Here is a 21,539-nt window from a genome sequence, read left to right as displayed (position 1 = left end):
AAGTAATTATTCAATTATCATAAATCATCAATAATTATTTAAAAATAATTAAAAATATTGTTATTATTTTAAATAAACATTTAATTCTATTTTAATAAATAAATTTTACATGAATTCACCGATGCGCGCGCCACCTTTTTAAATAAGCACACAACCTGTAGGAAAACTTAGCGCGCCACTTTTAAAAAAATTAAATTTTGTTTAAAATAAAATGATTATTAATATTAAATTATTTATTTAATTAATTACAGTCAATTAATAATTTTAAAAAATATTAAGAGCAGGATTAGATGATGCCGATTTTATTAGCAACATCTAGGGCATCATATTCATCAGTAAGACGAACGTAAGCTTTTTTTTCTCCACTTGAACTCGTGATGCTGATTTTATCAACGTCGACATTGTATAATTTTTTAACTGATGATTCAATGTGATGTCTATTGGCCTGAGGGTTCACGATCAAGATCAAAGTGTTGTTGTCCTCGATTTTTTTCATCGCTGACTCTGTTGTCAGCGGATACTTGATGATATTATAGGAGTCTAACCTAGAAAATAATTAATTTTATTAAATATTTTTATTTATTAATAAATTATTTGAATGACTAGAGGCGTTGACTTACTTGCTGCGTGTACAAGTTGACTTTTTTGAATATTTTGGATTTCTTGGTGGCTGCGAAGTCTTTGGAGCATTGAAATGAACAGAAGTTTTTATTTTTGATGAGTCATGTTTAAATATCTGTATATAAATTTTATTAATTAATAATAATTACAATAATTAATAAAAATAAATTAATTAAAAAATATTTACTTTGTGAGCTGTCAATTTTTTTTCCAAACCTAAAAAATAATAATTATCATTAATTATAATTATAATTTAATTACTCAATTACTAAAAAAATAAATTAATTATTTAAAACAATTAATTAATTACTTTTTTTTTATTAAATTTAAAAAAATTACCTGAAGACTCCATAATTTTATAGGTTACAAAATTACCATATGTTTTAAATTACTGTCACTAATTACTTTGCAATAATAATTACTCTATTACTAATTACTTTCACTTGCAATTACTAAGAAAATAAAACCAATTTTATCCTTGAAATTTTAATGTAAACAATTTATTTATTACAATTAAAAATATAAATATTTAAAGCGCCATCTTTTTAAAATCTCCCGCTTTTTATTCAAATTATTCCACAGATATTTACAAATAAATAAATAATATTACTGTACCAATTATTTAATCATCTTTTAAATTAATTAATTTTTCTAGATTACCTACAGCAGATTATTATTATTATTATGTCAAAATTATTATTATTATTATTATTTATTCCCCCCGCGAAAGTTAAAGTGACACCTGTCTAGGCAACGGATGTTTTCATTTCAAAAAATCATTACAAACCCGCATATTCAGTTTGAAAGCATAAGACACAACTTTTTAATTGTTAATAATAATAATAATTACTATATTTAAATAAATAAATCAATCACGGATACTTTATACTTCAATACTCTTGTCCACAGCAAAGTAATGCTGGAGACAAGATCCGCAGTTTATAAAATGTTACAGCCATCAGCAAATGAAGATAGACGTGTAAGTTATATAGTTAATATATCAATTATTTATCAGTCTGAATGTAACTGACAATTATCAATTTTTTAAATATTTGAATAAATAAATAAAATGTTACTCCTCGATAATTCAAAAATAAGCGCGCATTTTTTAAAATTCCATTATTTAAATTTATTTAAAATTTACAAATTGTCTGTCTGTTATATTCACTCATCAATTATTTAATTATTAAAATTAATTATTAAATTTATTTTAATTAGATAATTAAATGGCCACCAGCATATTCAATGACAATGACACCATATCAGGACAGTGATTTTGATGTAAGAGTACGCCGTGCATGTTTGTCAGTATCCAGTGCTCCAAGAATATCAAAACTGATAGTTCTCGGTGATGTTGCTGTTGGCAAAACATCATTGGTCAACACATTTTGTCATAAATCTTTTAATAATAATTATAAACCAACAATTGGAGTTGACTTTGAAGTTGAACGATTTGATGTACTAGGAGTTCCATTTAATTTACAGATGTAATTATCATTTATTATAATTTAATTTATTAATTAATTATTAATTATTATTTAATTTATTAGATGGGACACTGCTGGACAAGAACGATTCAAAGCAATAGCAGCATCTTATTACCGAGGATCAAATGTTATAATGCTGGTATTTGATCTAACAAGTTTGTTATCATTATCACATTGCAGGCAATGGCTCGAAGAAGCTGCCAGATCAAACACAGGAGATTATCATATATTTCTTGTCGGCACAAAAAGAGATTTAATGGTAATCCTTTTTTTTTTTTTTAAATTATTTAATAACTAAAATTTAAATTTCAAAATTAATCAGTGACTTATTTTAACTTTCAAGTCAAACCAAGTGTACAAAATAATCGAAAAACGCGCAATTGCTATCGCAGAGTCATTGAAAGCCGAGTACTGGTCAGTTTCATCAAAAACTAATGATGGAATCACGGAATTATTTTCCCGTATCGCTGGTTTGTCTTTCAACGCTGCCATTTTAAGGGAATTAAATTCTCATAAACAGCAGGAGATCGGAACAAATTTAATTAGTAAGTATTTAAATACAAACAATTAATTTATTAATTAATTATTTATTTATTTTACAGCATTAAGAAGATATGAACCTGAAGTTGAAAAGAAAACTAAACATTTTAAATGGCTGTCATGTATAAATTAGCATTAAAAATTTATACTTTTTTAAAAATTCAAATAATTACTGTAATTATTAGCTCTATATATTTTTTTCTTTTTATTTAATTATTAAGAATTAAACACAGAAATTCCCAGAGATCCCCTTCCTAAATACTGACGTTAAAATTTAAGTCTTGTGGGTCTCTTGGTACGTCAGTCGCAGTCGGTTTTTATCCGTCGTCGGGAAAGGTGTTTGTCCATTACTCCATTACAATCTATACATATATATATATACATATACAACATATATGTCGATAAATATATATACATATATATAAAAATAAAAAATAATATCAACAACATATATAATTACATTACAAGTACAAGTTAAATATTCTCTGAAAACTCGAGTATAAATTAATCAAGTCAACGTCATCAAGAAGTCAATCGTAATCAGACGGAGGTGATTGTTATTAAAGACGTAAGCCGAGTCATTAAGTAGTTTTAAACCCAGGTGTCCAGTGTGTTGCGTTACCGGAAGTCACTACCCAGGAAAAGTACGTCCAACGAAAATAAAAAAAAAATAATAAGACGAAAACTAAAAGCCAGCAGTAGAATAAAAAGTACGTCTGCGCGTAATGGCGAACTAGGTGGGGGTAATTTTAAACAAGAGCGAGAGAGAAGTGATTGATAGACAAGACACGATAACAGCAACGTAGAGGAACACAATCGTCCTCGTAGATCGTGTATTAAGTCACATGGTCACGTGTTGCATTCATGATCCATCAGCTGCTTTAATTTATTCTCTTTATTTATTTATTTATTTTTTGCTCTGAGGATCCAGATTCAGATCCAGGTGAGACTGATTTTTTGAATTATTTTTTTGACATTTGAATTTCCAACTACGAATTTGTCAACAATTTTTTTTTTTATTTATTGTTATTTTTTATCACTTGTTGATGGAACATATTTATGAGTTATAGAATTTTTTATGTTTTATTTGAGGTTTTATTGTATTATTGAATGTCTAAAGTGTCTGGCTTAAGTTTCTTATCTTGTATGAATTTAAATAGCGAATATTTATTTTAGATTTTTGCTCAACAAATCGTCGATTTATTTAAATATTCTTGCATTGTGTGATTCTGTTCTGTCGAGCGATAAATAATGTATCTAGGATCAAGGTTCAAGTTAAATAATATATATTTTTTTTTATATTTATATATATTTTTACCACGGTAGTGTAAACTGAGATACACATGTCGAAATTGCTCTCTATATCAACGGATTTAAATTTATTGCTATGGATTCAAAACCGAATTGTGATCCCGACTATTACTTTTTATTTTTAATCTTTGAATTTATCTACGTGTCTTTAATTATCAGTAACATCGACACAGATATTTTTTTATCAAGACATTTTATTTGACCCCCAAATTCGCCAGATTATTTTTCATACATTTTCGTTTTACATTAGCACAAGTATTTGAATTTTCCCGCGGCAATTTTCCCCTTAAATTTAAAAAAATCTCTTTTGAGTTTTCTCTAGTATCCGGTTACAAAATTTGTCCACGTCAGAATTTTTCTTCCACGCATACTTGGTCGCCTTGGAAGCTTTCTTCAGATTTTCATAATTTTCCGTCTCTATCATTCTTTCGACGTAATCTTTGTCGTTCCTTGCTCCTTTTTCATATTTGGGCAGTGTCGTCATTTTAAAAATCCCTTAAAATCCCTGCAATAAATTTATTTTTACAAAAATTATGAATTAAGAAGATTTTAAATTTCTAATTATTTAGGCGGCAAATTTAAAAAAATTAAATCAAGCGAAATTACTTAGAATTTTCTAAGAGACGGTTACTCAAGTCAAGAAAGTTTATTTATTTACATACAGGAAGTAAAGTTATGATTGTGTATATATTATATATTATATATATGCTTACATATTTATTAAAGTAGTTTAAATTTTATAACTCGCGAGCGCTTTAACTGAAAACGAGTTTTAGTTTTAAATCTCCAGATACCCGATGACTAATCATGACTTTTTATTTTTTTTCATTAAAATATCAGGTAGTTTTCCTAACTTTCCAGGAAAATGTACTTAAATATATCACGAGTTTGAATACTAAACGTATTTAAATAATTTTAAATGCATTTCGGAATTTAGGCAGGAAATTTTTAGAATTTTAAAAGCAATTTCAGTTCTTAAGCAATATCGCGTAATAATTTAATCGGAATCTAATCAACCATTAGATAAAGAATAATTATCTTTGAGCAAACACTTAAAGTAATTAACAATCAATCGTTTCTATCAGTAAATTTAATTACTAAAATATTACCAATAGTCTAGTCTGTATCCAAAATTGACAGCTCTTAATTACACTTAATAATAATAGTAATTAAAAAAAAACCCAAGATGTTTTAAACAGATAAATTTATTCAAAAATTCCCAAGGCTGCTAAAAAAACGTTACCTTGTTAAATTTAATTTTTTTCTTTCTTCTCCTGATTTTTTTTGTACATCAAATAATGAAAAAAAATGGTATTAATTATTGTTATTATGATCATGCCGATATTATTTAAATTTGACTCATTAATTTCCATTAAAAATAAATTTATCTTGACAGAGGATTTAAACTTGAAAATTTTTTATCTAAATTAAAATGTCATAAAACAATTGAAGTATAAATAAAAAAATAGTTATAAAATAATTGAAAAATGACTTGAAATAAAAAAAAAAGTTTCAAAGTCTCAATAAACTGATGATTGAATCAACGAACTTATAAACGCTGCGTTCAAGGTAAAACGACGGCCGTGAATGTTGGCGAGAAATAAAATAAAAAAAGATTTCTTGGTCAGACTTAATCTTTTTAATCTTTTATTAAATTTAATTTAAAAGTTTGATATTATTGTCGGTAATTAAAATTGAAATTTACGAAAAAGATAATATACTCATGTACTTATATATATGACAATGCATGAGTCATTTTAATTAACAACCGCCGATTAATGTTTTAAATTTTTTCGCCTAATCACAGTTTAATTTATGTAACGTGTCACCAAGTTCGCGTGGAATATTTAAGTAATGTTGTCTACGTGATAGAATATTTGCTGTAATAGAAAAGTATTAGAAGTGTTAATTACACTGTAATTTTATTCATTTATATTTTTTAAAATCTTTTCTTTTATGAGACCAGTAGTCGCTGATATTTGGAAGGAGATGAAAAACTGCGAATGTAAATAATATTTTATTAAAGTCATGATTGTCAATTAGATTTTTTTTATTATTTATTACGTAGCCTTTACACGTGCATACTGTTGACCTTGCAGATACTCGAGATTACTGGGTAGAATATTTTTAATAAATTTGTTGTTTATTTTATTTATCATTTATCATATTATAGTAAATTAATTTTTTTTTTATATAATATTAATTATATTGATTAATTAAAAAACTTTGATATATTTTAAATTGATAAATATTTTTTAAAAAATATTTAAATTAATTTTTAAAGGCATCCTCAGATAGTACCCCCTTTTTAAAAATATACAATGATTTTAATCTGTGGCGTATCGAAATTTTATTAATTAATTTTAAAAAAATTAAAACATTAATTGAAAAAAGAATAACGCAGAAGTAATTGTCGCCAAGATATAGAAATTTTAAATAATTACTTATAGAAATTTTTTGAATAAATTTTAGCCTAAAATATTTGAAATTTGAATTTTAAAATTGACATGATTTTACTGAAATTTATTCTCCAAATTTCGTTCAACTCCATATTAATATCAACTGTAATTTTCTTTAAATTCTATATCTCGGCGACAATTACTTCTACGTTATTTTTTTATAATTAATTGATAAAATTCAAATAAGTAGAAAATCATTGAAAATTTTTAAAGTGGGAGGCACTGTCTGAGAATGGCTTTAATTTGATTTAAAATAAAATTTTAAAATAAAATCTAAAAAAACGTTACAAATTTTATTTCAAACCAATAGAAAAATTTTAAAAAATAACATTTGTGTAATTGCACCGTAGATAAAAAAACTACTAAATTTAATTGTGAATATTTATTAAATAAACGTTTTATTTTTTCCACTGATAATAATTATAAATGGAGTAAAAACAAATGTGAATGATTGCGTTAATTATACAATGAAATATTGAAAGCGCGAAATTACGCCGTACGTAAATACTGAACATTGCACGGAGACGTTAATGTATTGAAGCTGATGACTCGTCGGTTTTTCATTTGCCTGGTCACACATTTTATTTTGCACACCGGCAGTGTCTTGGTGTAGCGGTAGCACGTACATGGGTATGGTACATGAAGCACTGATTTGTGTACACGTATGACCGCTTAACTTGTCAGCCCACTTTATTGGCCAGGCTTTGGCCAGAAGGAGAGTGTAAGTGGTATCTTTGGTAGCCCCCCAAGTCCCAAGTAGTCGAGAGTTGTTGGTAGTGCCCGCAAGTAGTGTCCAATCCAAAGGATCCGGAAAAGCCTTCAGTTACTTTTCTCCTCTTGTGTCTCTCCAGTGATCTCTCCACTGACAAATAATTCAATTGATCAGAAATCAAAATTTATTTGTTTAATTACAAATTGTAATTAGCAGCCTGTAATTATAAATTTAAAATTAATAATTGATTATTGATAAACGATGGATTTACCGGTGAGTATTTTAACCGATCATTGATCAGTAAATTGCGTTAGCTAAACTCGGAGAAAGTTTACAAGATTTTCCTTTCGCGTTACATGATCTTGTATTCTCGCACATTCTATAATTTTTATTTTATTTTATTTTAACCGCTAAAAGTTTTAGCATTAATTTATTTTAGTGATCACGTCATTTAACGGATGAAAAATTGACTTTTTAAATTTTAAAACTGACCTATTGTAAAGGGGACTAATATTTATGAGATGTCTACGTGTCTATATGCGGGTACACAGAAAAAATAAAGTTTGAACCTTTAAAAATAATATTTCCGTTTGGTGCGTAATAGAGCTTTGAAATGATGTTTTATGTATTTAAATATTACGTCAAACTTTTATGTATTTCATTATTTATTGACTAAATTAACCTTGAACTCTTTTTATAAATTCGTTATTAATTTTTTTTTCTTTTAATAATTACAACCGTTTTCGTCTATCTTTTTTAATGCCAAAAAAAAAACACTAATAACTAATTCGCGGTAATAAATATTTAATAGTTTTTAAACTCGGTACTTAAATATATTATTAAGCGGTTAAATATTTTTAAAAAAATATTAATTTTTTGATTGTTGATAACTAAGTAGACACAATATTAATATATCGGTCACTGGTGTAAAACTCGGACAGTTTATCTGAAACAAATTTATAAATAATTATTACTAATTCCAATATAAAAAACTAGATAATTAATTTTTTTATTTGAATAAATAAAATTACCCGCCAGTTACAAATTAATTTGAATTTAAAAAACCGCTGGTATTTAAACTTTAATTAGAATAACTAGCAGTCATATCTGCTTATTATTTTATCGTCTGTGCCAATAAAATTAATTTTATCAACCCACTAATTACTTACACAACCGATAATTAACATTCATTTAATTATAATTCAAATTTAAAATATTTTTGTCATCGAATTTATATTTTTACTACTATTTGTTACAAACCGATTGTATAACTACAGAATACGTAATAGAAATTAACTCGCGGCTTATATGTACACATAATCATCTACATATATATTTATATAGATATACATGTATATAAATCCAGAATATCCCGGTTTCTCCCGATATTATTCATTGGTATGCCAACAGAGTCTTTGGGCGACCGGTTTTTCTCCATCTCCATCCAGTTCGTCCTCACTTTTTTTATCCTTTTATCTTTTTTTTTTATTCTTTTTAACATTTTTCATTTAATCTCTTGTTAAATCAACCGTCGAAAAAGGACTCAACTTGTCCATCTTAAACTCAAAATTACTTTTGTTATTTTGCTTGTCATTATTTATGTTTATCTTAAAGTCATCAGATAAATATTTTAAAAATAACTCATGATACCTGTCAAGTTATCAACAAAAAATTACTCAAGATTACAATAGCAGATAATAATAATAATGATAACAATTGTGATCAAGTAATTAATAAATAATTAATTGATTATTTTAACAGACAGCCGACGCATCGCAACCGAAGGCTGTAAGAATGACAAGTCCACCAGTTTACGAAGGTGAAAACAGCCCGGAATTGTCATCAGAATCATTCTTTAGTACTTTAGACCTAGTATTACTTGCATTATTACTCGCCGCGGCTGTATGGTACGTTCTGAGAAGAAACAGACAAGATGATTTGCCACCAGCGACTAAATCTTATTCAATACAGTAAGCAATACAGTTACCAAGATCACCTGTTACTTAATCTATCAATTAATTCCATCAATAACAAGGATTTATCTTACAGGCCAACGAGTTTTACATCAACGGCACCTACGGAGAACTCATTTATAAAAAAGTTACGAACATCCGGACGTAGTCTCGTTGTATTTTATGGCAGTCAAACAGGAACTGGGGAAGAATTCGCTGGAAGATTGGCTAAAGAAGGTGTTCGCTATCGAATGAAAGGAATGGTCGCTGATCCAGAAGAATGCGACATGGAGGAACTTGTTAATTTGAAGCAAATATCAAACAGTCTTGCTGTTTTTTGTCTGGCTACCTACGGAGAAGGTGATCCTACCGACAACGCAATGGAGTTTGTAGATTGGCTCAAAAATGGCGACGCTGATCTTACGGGACTTAATTACGCCGTAAGTTTTTCTGCTTTCTATTTAAAAATTAATTCAGGGACTAGCATTTAAAAAATTTCATACTACGGGATATCGGCCCAATGAAATCGTTTTCGACTCTCCAGCACCCGCGCTATGAGTTTTTTTTTTAAATTTCAAATGGAACCTAGTGAAATTTTTTGTCTTCATAAAATTTTATGCTTATGATTATGAAATTTAAAAACTATTTCGAGTTTAGAAAATATTTATTTTAAAAACTCGACTTTTTCTCATCCTACATAAAGTAGGACATAAAAATAAATTCCCTTCGGCTGAATTCGGGTCACTCCGAATTTTTTTCGGCATTCGCCGCCATTTTTTAAGTTCTATTTGTAAAATTTTTAAATAAATTATACCTGTATAATTACTGGGTAAGTGCACAATATTTTTTTATTGAGTTTTCAATTTTCCCGCGATTACGCGTGCGCCGAATTGCAGACTTTTTCTCATTACGCGGGTATTTAATTGATTACGATGCTCGAACGCGGGTGCTGAAGTAATTGTTTTTAATCGCTTTTTTTTTTTTTATCTATCAACTGTCTAGTCATCTAGACTAGTGTCCTTACCAACTGCTGGTAAATAAGAAACTTAAAAAAAAATTGCTACAGAAAACTAACCTCAGTTTCTAATAAACTTGCAAGTTAACGTTTTTAAATTTGATATTCAAATTAGTGTTATCAGTTAAATGGCACAATAAATATATGTTTATATATATTTATAAAAATGTCATATTTATTAATTCATATAAATCCGATTATATAACCACCAGTTTTGTAAATTTATAAATTTTACTTACAATTGGATTTTAAAAAATAATTTTTGAAAAATTATTGATTTTCTAACTCATAATTACAATTGCTAATTTATTTTAATTATTATGAATATTAATGTCTGTAAATTGATCCCTGTTACACGTAATTTAATAATTATTATCAGAAGTTTGAATACTAACGTCAACGTCACGCAGCGGAGGTTTTCGTCACTAAGTAGAACGAAAAATGTAATTTAAAATTTTTTGTAATTTAATATCAGAGTAATTTAGCTGGTTATAAGTGTAATTACTCTAGAAAATTTACTTTTAATTACTTAATTGTATATTATTTATTATAATACTGAGTTTAGTCGACATCTAATAATTTTTTAAAACAATAAATTATAAAAAAAAAAATATTTTTAAAAATTGCACCTGTAGTTTCTCAAATTTTCTACATGTGCATATTTTTAGTTTTTGTTTTTTGTAATTTATCTGTTGAAAAAAAAATCTGAAAATTACTAATTGTCTGCTAAGTACAGGATCATTATTTATTATGCAACGATGGAAACTTTTTATTTTTTTTGGAGTATCAGAGGTCATTAGATTAATTATTTACAATCAAGATATTAATAAATGGTTTATGGTAATTTCAGGTCTTTGGATTGGGTAACAAGACGTACGAACATTACAATGAGGTTGCTACTTATGTTGACTTTAGACTTGAACAACTTGGAGCCACGAGAGTTTTTGAATGCGGGTTGGGAGATGACGATGCCAAGTAATTACATTTATTTAATTGGTTAATTACTTAATTATTTAGTGAATTATTACATTGATTTATTCAAATTATCGCAGCATTGAGGACGACTTTATAACATGGAAAGATAAATTCTGGCCTGCGGTCTGCGACTTCTTTGGTATCGAAGGCGCTGGAGAAGATGTCAGCATCCGGCAGTACAAATTAACTGAACATGTCGATGTACCTGCTGACAGAGTGTACACTGGAGAAATAGCACGTCTCCATTCTCTGGTTAATCAGCGACCGTAAGTATTTTTATTAAATTGAATTTTAATTCGCTGATTATGGTTCTGTGCATTGAACCACTTGTAACTTTTTTGTTTATCAATTTATCAATTCGTACCTCAGGACCTTTTTTGTAGATCATTAGATTCTCTACAAAAAAGTATTGAAACTTTTCTTTGTAATGTCAATATTTAAAAAGTTACAAGTGGTTGAATGTGGGAAAATATGATGTAGATAATTAAAAATAATTTTTTTATTCTAGACCATTCGATGCTAAGAATCCGTATCTAGCAGCAGTAAAAGTAAACCGTGAGCTCCATGGCCCGACATCAGAACGCTCGTGTATGCACATCGAGTTTGATATCGAGGGATCCAAGATGCGGTACGACGCTGGAGACCACGTGGCAGTTTACCCGGTAAACAACAGCGAGCTGGTTGAAAAAATAGGAAAAATATGCGAAGTTGACTTGGATACCGTGATAACATTGACAAATACCGATGAGGAATCAACCAAGAAGCATCCGTTCCCTTGTCCTTGCTCGTACAGAACAGCGCTTACGCACTACATCGACATTACCAGCAACCCCAGGACTCACGTCTTAAAAGAACTCGCCGAGTACTGCAGCGACCCAGCAGACAAAGAGAAACTGAAGCTCATGGCCTCGACAACCGCCGAAGGCAAAGCGCTCTTCCACCAGTGGGTCACCAACGAGAACCGCAACATCGTCCACATTCTCGAAGATATTCCGAGTCTCAAACCAGCACTAGACCACCTTTGCGAGCTGCTACCACGTCTCCAGTGTCGTTACTACTCCATATCTTCGTCTCCGAAGCTACACCCGACGTCAATTCACATAACCGCCGTCGTCGTCGAGTACAAGACACCCACAGGGCGCATCAATCAAGGAGTAACCACCACCTGGCTTAAAAATAAACACCCAACTGATCCTCCTAGCTACGTCCCTATTTTCGTAAGGAAGTCGCAGTTCAGGCTCCCAGTGCGCACCATCACTCCAATCATCATGGTCGGACCCGGTACCGGCATTGCTCCCTTCCGCGGGTTCATCCAAGAACGCGATACAGCTCGCAAAGAAGGCAAAGAAGTCGGTGACACCATTCTCTACTTCGGGTGCCGCAAAAGCAAAGAAGATTTTCTTTACCGCGATGAGCTAGAGGCCTACGTAAAGAGCGGAACCTTGAAACTGCACACGGCCTTCAGTCGCGAGCAGGAGAAGAAAATTTACGTAACTCATCTGCTGGAGAAAAATAAGGACGAGATCTGGGATGTAATTGGCGCTAAAAATGGTCACGTTTACATCTGCGGGTAAGTTTTATTTTTTTTTCTACGTCACTAGCAATCAAATATTTAATTTAAAAAAATGTTTATTAATTATTAATTATTATTTTTAGTGACGCGCGTAATATGGCTCGTGATGTACACAATATTTTACTAAAAGTAGTACAAGAAAAAGGTAAAATGACTGAATTGCAGGCAGCTGACTACATTAAGAAAATGGAGACACAGAAACGTTACTCTACTGACGTCTGGAGTTGAGTACACCCTTAGCTGATATTATTTAATCGCAATAATTGATAACGTACTTGTCAGATTTACTGAATCGACAATTAAGTACGTCAATATTACGATAATTTTTTGAGATTGTCATCGTGAGAAAGAAAACCCGCCACGGATAGAAATAGGAAATTGAATAAAATATTTTTCATGTATATAATTACGTCCGTAACAACGATTATTAATTTACAAATAATTAATTAGTAATCAGTGCACTTTTATCGGTGTCGAAGATTTTACTTGATCATTTTTTAATAGATAAATGACTAATTATTAATAATAATAGTAATAATTATAATAATTATAATAATAATAATAATACTGTAATTGTCAATTTTTATTTATAAGTAAAAATTATATATATATATAATGTATAAATATATATGTCTATTTTGAATCAATGCATATTTTTTAATTGTAAAATTTGCCGAATTATAAATATAAATTTATAATTATAAATATAAATAATTTTTTTTTTTATTTCAAAGGTAAAGGAATTTTGTAATAATTTTAATGTAACAATTAATTATTAATTAAATCGTTATGTTATAATAACGTTTTATTAAATAAAGTATAAATTTAAAATTTTTTTGTAATTGCCCACAATTTTTTAAAAATTTATTTTCTTTTTTGACCTTGACAAGTTTTTTTAAAATTTTTGTACGGAAGGTACTTGGAAATATATGTATATATGTTTATATATATATATCACGTAACACACGTGGTATTTACATGTTATCATAACCTATTTTTATTTGTATAAAAAAAAATAAGTAAATATAAATAAATATGAACGAAATATTAGATAACAATTTTATAAATAATTATGATAAAATTAAATTGTCATTAAAAAATGCCACTTTTATTGCAATTGATGCCGAATTTAGTGGAATTAAAGAAGAAAATGTTGCAGATTTATCGTAAGATCAAAATTTATTTTTTTACTTTTACTTAACAATAGAAATTATTTAAATAAATTTAATATGAATGTTGTAGATATCAGACAATTTTAAATTTTAAATAAATCAAAATGATAGAATTTAAAAAACGCGCGCACTGATTTTCTAATTATTTAAATACGCATTGTAATTTTTATTTTACTTATACAATTTATTTACACAAAAATTTTAAAAATCTTCACCTGTCAGTTGCATTCACTCTCATTAATAATTACTATTTTAAATAAAGTATAAGTTTTTAAAAACAAAATTATTTAAAAATTTGAAAAAACGTCAGTTTTGTAATTTAAAAAAATTTATTAATTAATATTTTGAAATAAAAAGAATTAATTACGTAATATGTCATCCAGATAAATGGCGGGAAAGGCAAAATTTGAAAAATTTATAAATGTCAATGTAGCAGCCATAAGAAAATTTATAAATTTTAAATAAATAAATTAAAATAATAAAATTTAAAAAAGCGCGCGTACTTTTAAAAATATTTAAAAAATTAAAAAAATTCCTACTTGTCAGTTACATTCACTCATATTGTCAAGTAATTAGAATAATAAAACACGAGTTGTGTATATCGAATCGAATCGAACGAAATTCGATTCGACATAATTTTGGACCAATAGAAATGCAGAATCAGTTGATTTAAATTGCACACCATTTATTAATTCCAGATTATTTGATACGATGCCACAGCGTTACAAAAAATTGCGTGAAAACATCAATTCGTTTATCGCAATCCAATTAGGAATAAGTACATTTAAATATATAAGAGACGACAATAAGTATAATGTCGACACGTATAATTTTTATTTATTACCGAGACAATTGCCTTTTGATGACAGACAATTTTTGTGGCAAGTTGGAGCACTTGAGTTTCTAACGAGACATAATTTTAATTTTAACAAGGTATAATTATTTATTATTTACTACTTATTAATTGAACAGGTATCGTTAATTATTATTGATTAATTAATTAAGCGGGCTGATTAATTATTGCAGCTAAATTACCACGGGATATCGTACCTAGATGAGGAGAAGGAAATAAAACTCCGGGACACATTGAAAGTAAATGATTATATAAATAATTACGCAATATTTTCAAATAGCAATGACGAGTCGGTATTTTCTACGGCGATAAGTGATGTGGCGAAATGGCTGAAAGACTCTAAATCTGAGAGGTCTATTGAATTGAAATGTAACAACATCGCGCAGCAGTGCTACATCCAGCGAGAGCTGAGGTCGTCATTCAAATCCATATGGACTGAGTCGAAAGACCAGCTGAGTATTTTGGTAATTAAAGTGGATGCTCAGACTAGAGAAGCTCTAGAGGAAGTTGATAATAATAGTTTGGAGAACAAGATTATCGATTACTATTTAGGGTTCACCAAAGTCTTCAAGTTGCTGGTCGACTTGAAGAAACCCATTATTGGGCATAATGCCCTACTTGATCTCATGTTTATTTATAAACAATTTTATCGGCCGTTGCCTAGCAATTATTTGGATTTTAAAAAGGAAATTCACAAAATTTTTCCGTGTATTTATGATACCAAGTTTATTAGCTATGAGTTGAAGAGGAAATTAGATACAGGTTTTTATAACACTTCAAAAATATCATTTTAATTTTTCTCAAGTAAAAAATAAAAAAATTACGATCATATATGACCATACATGAATAATATCTGATCAGATCCAAAAAATGTATATCTGGTCATATATGGTCACACATATAAAAATACAAAATATGTAAATATTATATCTGATATTATATATAATCGTATATGTTCATATATGATCAGGTTATAAATCTGTGTTTCTACTTAGGTTTCATATATGATCATATATGTTCAGAATATAAATTGACATCTGCACAAGACTTTCTATATGAAATCAGATATTATCATCGATATATCAGATCAGATATGTTCATATGTTATCAAGCTATGAATCCGTTTCCCACTTACGGGTTTTATATATGCTCATATATAATATCAGATATGATCATATATATTCAGATAATAAATCTGCACATATGTAAGACTTTCTATCTGATAACGGATCTGATATTTTCATATGTAATCGGGTTGTAAATCCGCGTTCTTACTTGGGCTTCATATACGATCATATACAATATCAGATATAGTCATATATGATCATATAATGGATCTACACCCGCAAATGAGGTTTTTTATATGATATAAGATATAAATATGAACCTTTAATTGTGACTAAACATGATATATATGATCATATATATTCATATCTACTCATATTTAAATTAATACATGATCATGTCTGAATATTTATTCCCAGTTTATTACTGACACCAAACAAGTTAATAAATAAAATTTATTATCTAGATTCCCTGAAGTCAAATATACTCCAAGAACTGTATCATTTCTTCATCAGCGCTGGACACATACTAGTGATAGACTCCCCGAAAATCGAATTCTCAGAGCCAGTAAATTCAGGTATAATAATTAAAAACAAACAATATTCAACCTCAAGCTAAATCAACAAGTTGCTAAAACCTAATTTATTATGCAGACAAGGAAATATATCACGATGCGGGCTGGGATTCCTATTACAGTGGGTACTGTTTTATAAAAACAGCTTACGTACACGCGATTAAAAAACGCGGACTGTAAGTATTTAAATATTTACACTTTAAATTCAATGTTTATTATCGTTACCGGTATTTATTTTCACAGCCGTGATGGGTTAATAGAACTGACCAACTCGGAAATTTTTTATGGAGTCCACGAGTACGTTAATTGCGTTAATGTCATTCGCGCCGACCTTTCTTACATCGTAAGCTATTAATAAATTATATAAATAATAAATAATTAAATTAATTTAAATTAAATTAATTAATTAATTATTAAAATTTATTTATAGAAATTAGACGGTCCAGATCCTAAATCAACGCGGCCTCCTTGGCTTAATATCCGCACTAAAAAAATATACCCAATAAATATAAGCGAGGTAAAATTTATTAATAATTAATGTAATTAATAAAAGTTAACATCAATGTTAATATTTATTTAGATCTCCGAAGAACTTTCACCGTTTGGATCTCTGGCAATAAAACCTCACACCAGAGAAAGTGTTTTGGTAGCGACGTCAAATTACCGAACGTAAGAGATTACTTTATAAATAATTATTATTATTAACGATTAGTGTCGTTATTTGGATGAAAAATTGTCGTCTGGTTGGCCCGTAAGTTAGATAAAACGACGTTATAAGTTTAATAATAATACCAAGGTTTTTATGTCTCTGTGTACGATCTGTAGCTACACTACACTACATTTGTATGAGTATTAAATAACTAGTTACTTTTTAGTTTGCTCGTCTTGATTTAGTTTTAAAATAAATAATCCCGGGAATTTGCTATCATGCATTCATCTTTATAGGCCCGTGCTGCTCTGCTGTTTCTAGCCACTTATAAATTTCTTATTAAATTATTTTTATTTTTGTTTTTTACTTATGATTTTATGCTCAGCTTGGCAATCGCTTACTTCCTACTCGTTTTTTACCTCCAGTAACTAAACTATTGAATTTACAGAAAAAAGGTATAAATACTTTTTTATAGGAAATTTAATGCTCTACAAAAAAGGTCTCTAGTAAAATTTTCTCAAATCCAATATTTAAAATGTTAGAGTCATTTTAAGATTTATTTAAATTTTTATTTCGGAGTACTGCTGTCACCAGAAATGAAGGAACGGCTACAGCGGCTTAAATTTTGATTTTATGAAAAAAATACATGAGTAACTTTTTGTAGGAAATTTAACGCTCTACAAAAAAGGTCTTTAGTAAAATTATCATAGGACTCATATTTATTGAGTTATAGACGATTTTTATAAAAAACTACCGGGAATTTTTAGCTAATTCAAAAAAATTTTTAAAATTCATGTTTTTTGTTTTCGCGGCAGACTTATTACTGTTGATTTACAAAAATAATATAAATATAAGTTTTTTATATTATATTAAAAGACATGCATATATATGAAGATGGATGATTGACATTTCAGGGCGAGAGAAATTCTGGATCATTTCCAGCGGAGCAAAGATTACCGCGTCGCTCTCTATAATCCACTGAGACATTCATTAATATCAAAATCAATTATATGGTAAGCTGAGTAAACTACTAAGCAAGTAATGAAACAATTACCATTCGATAATAATCAATTTTAGGAGCGGCTTCGTCCTGACCAGCGGCTTACTGACCTGGTTAATCCACTCCAGGATCACTAGATCTTAACAAACGCTCTACAAAATCTAAATAACGATCTCCAAATTAGTATTACTCAATAAAAAATCAGCTAAACAGTAATAATAATAATAATTTGCAACGTTTTTTAAATAAGAATAAGCGGTACTCTGTTTTCCGATATTTCAAAAGTTTTCTCTGGCCGCAACCCAAGGCTACCCCTCGAAATAACACGCTAGCTATTTTGTGTAGGCGTTTTTTAGCTCTGCCTTGCTGTCTCAGTGTCTTTGTCCACGTAACAGAGATCCATAAACCATGAGATTGTCAATCCAATGCAGCCGGTGAAAAATAGTTGGTAAAAAAACTATTTAAATCTAAAATATCTCGGAAAAAAAAATATTTAATCTTTCTGACAGTTTTCAGCTCATCACTTAAATATTTCAGTAGTTCACACATGTCAAATTAATTCGATAGCTGACGTTAAGATATTAATAATAACAACCACAAAAAATCTACCGGTTTAATTTTTACTCTTGAGCTTTAATTTGTCTCTGTCTCTTATTTTTACTGAGCATTTATTCATTTTTATTACTCAGTGAAAAATCATTTTTTCATTTTATATCGAGATCTATAAAAATTTATGATCGAAAGTTTTTTTAAAATTTTTTTTCTGGATCCCGGAAATTTTTCAGTTCGATTTTTTTTTTAAATCTCGGTCTATACGATCTAAATATTTAAAAAATTTGATCCTAGATCAAAGCGGAATGCGGGATTTACGTCTCTGCAGATGAAATTTTTTTTCCGGCAATTCGTCGAGCGGACAATCAAAGAAATGAACAGAAAAATTTCAGTCCAAAGTAAAAAAAAAAATGATTAAAAAGTGATAGCGAGAATGAATAATTCTTAAAATATATTTTAACTACCCCCAGGTAGCCTCGAGTTTCCTATATCCAACTGGCAAAGCTCGTCGATATGAAAATACCTCCGCGGATTTTCGCTACCAAATGTTTCGAAATTGTCGTTGTCTTTCTCGTCGACGGCTTTAATGTCTGCGTAAGTTAAAGTTACTTGGATGAGGGTCATCAGCGTTATTTATCCTCGTAAATGCACCTGTCGTTTGCCACCACCAGCAGCACCTCCACCAGCATCATCTTGATAAAAATCAAGAGCCCAGCTACTAAATCATGATTAATCGGTAACAATTTTTAACATTTCCTATATGATATTATTTAAATATATATTTTTTTAAAAATATATTTTAATAGACGCAGACGTGTGGGCGGAACACTTTGAACTTGGCGGGTATGAATGACGTTATTGAGCAAAATAATAATAAAGTTATAAAATATTAAGCGTTTAGTTGCATTAGTCTTGTGCTTACGCTTGTAGTTATTATGCTAAATAATTTTCAGGAGGCAGGAGGCAGCGGCAAGTCTTGTAAGTGTACTCAAATAAATAAAAACACGTATAGTAGGAAAGAGAAATTCTATTTTTGGTTCATAAGCTGCTGGTAGAAAATAGCATAGCCTAGCCCCTGGCCTAGAGCGTAGGCTTGACCGGCTACTTGGCCGTAAGACGGGACGGATACAGATCCGAACCTTATTCTGCCCCGGTGATGACGTATCGGGCTGAGTAAATTAAAAACCTTTTTCGTATCGGTCACGTGCCGAAAGTCTGACAGCTCGACACCCGCCGGCTACTTTTCTTTCAAGTTCATTAAACTAGACGAATATTAAATATGCCGAGATGCTGCCATCGATTGCTGATACCGAGACCATCGTTCCTGGGAGTACGGAGACCGGGAGGGGAACGCGATATATTTATATAGATGTAATTAGTTAAAACTAAAAAAGGCGAGAGGTCACTCGGGTTACCTGGGTTTGCTGGGTACGATCCCGGCATGCTCTACTTGCCCACGTACAAATTTGTACTCAAGACAACCACACTCACACTCGATAATAATAATAGTAATAGTAATTTTCTCGATTTGCTAAATGTTACAATACCCTATTTCTGTTTCCTTTAAGACCTAGTGGTGACATGTCTCTTGTAGGCTATCCTTGGCACGAATTGAATTTTAAATCATGTTATAAAGATTAATGCTTATTAAAATACTTATATAATTGTTATTTTATCGGTTATTTGAGTTCTAACAACTTTTAAATTGTTTTTTAAATAGATTTTTGGGTTACGAGCTCGGGAATTTATCACCATTTTGTTTTATTGGTGATTAGAGTTAATGGATGCGGATGTACGGATGTACGGACTCTTAATATCTGGGAAACTAATTAAATTATTTTTAAAATTTTAACGACAAATGACAGAGCGTATCTCGATTTAAAGACCACATAATTTTTAAATTAATTGTTCTAGTTTTTTAAAAATCCAACAAATAAAACTTCAAAAAAAATAAACAGATTTTTAATTTTTGTTAAAAAAGTATTTCTCGCCATCTCAGGACTTATTAACAAGGATTTGAAACAGCGGGTGCGGGTGTACGGAGTCTCAATACCTCTTTTTAAAGCGAGTAAATTCAAAAAGAATTGGTCACCAAAATTTTTTATAAAATTAATTAAATCTTACATAACACTTTTTTTCCGTCTTATTAAAAGAAGTATGGTCATGGTCAAATAAAAAAGCGTCTGGTAATCTAAATCTTAATCATGCGGTTGTCAGCAGCGGGCTGCGGCTTCCTACGAGCTTAAATCCGACCTCGAGAAAATATCCTTGCGACTATTTTCGCGACATGAATTTCGACATGACAGATGAGAGTTTACTTTTCTACTTCGCCGATCTCACTGATATGTATTTTTTATTCGCATAAACCTGTCGTTAGCTTTTATATCTACCAGCCAGCTGAGGTATTTTCAATATCTTTTAATAAATTTTTCATCCACACTTAAATACCCCCAGTCCGCAGCGAACATCCATCAGCTACAAATAATAAAATGATAAATAAAAAAAACAATATCATAAATCGACGCGGAAAAATTAAATCGTTACAGCTGATGCCAATAATTGCAATAGTCTATAAATAGACCGATAAAGTAACTAATCAACCAGAGGTTTACTTTTATTTTCTCTGGGCCAGTTTTATTGCTGGCTAGAATACAAGCAGCTTGTATCTGTCATCAACTCGCTTGTACGCACTTAATCATCCCTCTTAAAAATTTATTCGCATAAATTCGGTGTCCCAATTGGAAGAATTTCTTGCTCAGCTCATACGTACAAATTAAATCTTATCAACATATCACTAAATGCTATTATACCGTCATATCGTACGATCCGATATTATTTTAATTGTTACGCGCGCCAAATTATTGGCACGATTAAATACTCTACAGCTGTCATTAAGGTGTTAACCTCTGTCACCAGTATTTCATTCTCACCTATTCGATAGCCAATTTGTTGCATTCGACCTTGAAAAAATAAATAAATATATTAAATACCCAGATAAATATAAGCGGTGGAGATTAAATTGGGCAGAG

At 29.6% G+C, this 21,539-nt stretch overlaps 4 protein-coding genes across 7 annotated transcripts; 3 read left to right on the top strand and 1 right to left on the bottom strand.

Moving 5' to 3' along the window:
- Window positions 1-145: 145 nt before the first annotated feature.
- LOC103572066 (60S ribosomal protein L23a) lies at window positions 146-1,185 on the bottom strand. Its single transcript, XM_008550465.3, has 4 exons — window positions 961-1,185; window positions 809-837; window positions 621-736; window positions 146-545 (listed from the first exon to the last, which is right to left on the bottom strand). The coding sequence occupies exons 1-4, from the start codon at window positions 971-973 to the stop codon at window positions 287-289; spliced, it is 417 nt and encodes a 138-aa protein (XP_008548687.1). The 5' UTR covers window positions 974-1,185; the 3' UTR covers window positions 146-286.
- Window positions 1,186-1,416: 231 nt separating this feature from the next.
- Window positions 1,417-2,796, top strand: LOC106694297 (ras-related protein Rab-34). Its single transcript, XM_014445272.1, has 5 exons — window positions 1,417-1,600; window positions 1,840-2,108; window positions 2,172-2,367; window positions 2,452-2,653; window positions 2,711-2,796. The coding sequence occupies exons 1-5, from the start codon at window positions 1,538-1,540 to the stop codon at window positions 2,779-2,781; spliced, it is 801 nt and encodes a 266-aa protein (XP_014300758.1). The 5' UTR covers window positions 1,417-1,537; the 3' UTR covers window positions 2,782-2,796.
- Window positions 2,797-2,967: 171 nt separating this feature from the next.
- LOC103572065 (NADPH--cytochrome P450 reductase) lies at window positions 2,968-13,344 on the top strand. Of its 3 annotated transcripts, none has more exons than XM_008550462.3 (7): window positions 2,968-3,591; window positions 8,892-9,100; window positions 9,180-9,522; window positions 10,948-11,072; window positions 11,150-11,338; window positions 11,581-12,642; window positions 12,729-13,335. In XM_008550462.3, the coding sequence occupies exons 2-7, from the start codon at window positions 8,925-8,927 to the stop codon at window positions 12,871-12,873; spliced, it is 2,040 nt and encodes a 679-aa protein (XP_008548684.1). In that variant the 5' UTR covers window positions 2,968-3,591; window positions 8,892-8,924; the 3' UTR covers window positions 12,874-13,335. The 3 variants fall into 3 exon arrangements, with proteins under 3 accessions (XP_008548684.1, XP_008548682.1, XP_008548685.1); XM_008550460.3 differs by lacking the exon at window positions 2,968-3,591 and adding an exon at window positions 7,312-7,403; XM_008550463.3 differs by lacking the exons at window positions 2,968-3,591; window positions 8,892-9,100; window positions 9,180-9,522 and adding an exon at window positions 10,338-10,540 and having other exon boundaries at window positions 12,729-13,344.
- A 274-nt stretch (window positions 13,345-13,618) lies between these two features.
- Window positions 13,619-18,998, top strand: LOC103572064 (pre-piRNA 3'-exonuclease trimmer). Of its 2 annotated transcripts, XR_008404544.1 has the most exons (11): window positions 13,619-13,811; window positions 14,516-14,750; window positions 14,844-15,432; window positions 16,202-16,312; window positions 16,389-16,485; window positions 16,553-16,652; window positions 16,740-16,826; window positions 16,890-16,978; window positions 17,873-17,971; window positions 18,036-18,406; window positions 18,981-18,998. XR_008404544.1 is itself a non-coding variant. In XM_053742933.1 (10 exons), the coding sequence occupies exons 1-10, from the start codon at window positions 13,681-13,683 to the stop codon at window positions 18,100-18,102; spliced, it is 1,605 nt and encodes a 534-aa protein (XP_053598908.1). In that variant the 5' UTR covers window positions 13,619-13,680; the 3' UTR covers window positions 18,103-18,429. The 2 variants fall into 2 exon arrangements, 1 of the variants encoding a protein (XP_053598908.1); XM_053742933.1 differs by lacking the exon at window positions 18,981-18,998 and having other exon boundaries at window positions 18,036-18,429.
- Window positions 18,999-21,539: the final 2,541 nt, after the last annotated feature.

The sequence above is a fragment of the Microplitis demolitor genome, chromosome 2, assembly GCF_026212275.2.
Source record: "Microplitis demolitor isolate Queensland-Clemson2020A chromosome 2, iyMicDemo2.1a, whole genome shotgun sequence".
NCBI classification, from domain to species: domain Eukaryota; kingdom Metazoa; phylum Arthropoda; class Insecta; order Hymenoptera; family Braconidae; genus Microplitis; species Microplitis demolitor.
Note: the sequence above shows the minus strand (reverse complement) of the source record. Positions and strands in the feature narration are given on the sequence as shown.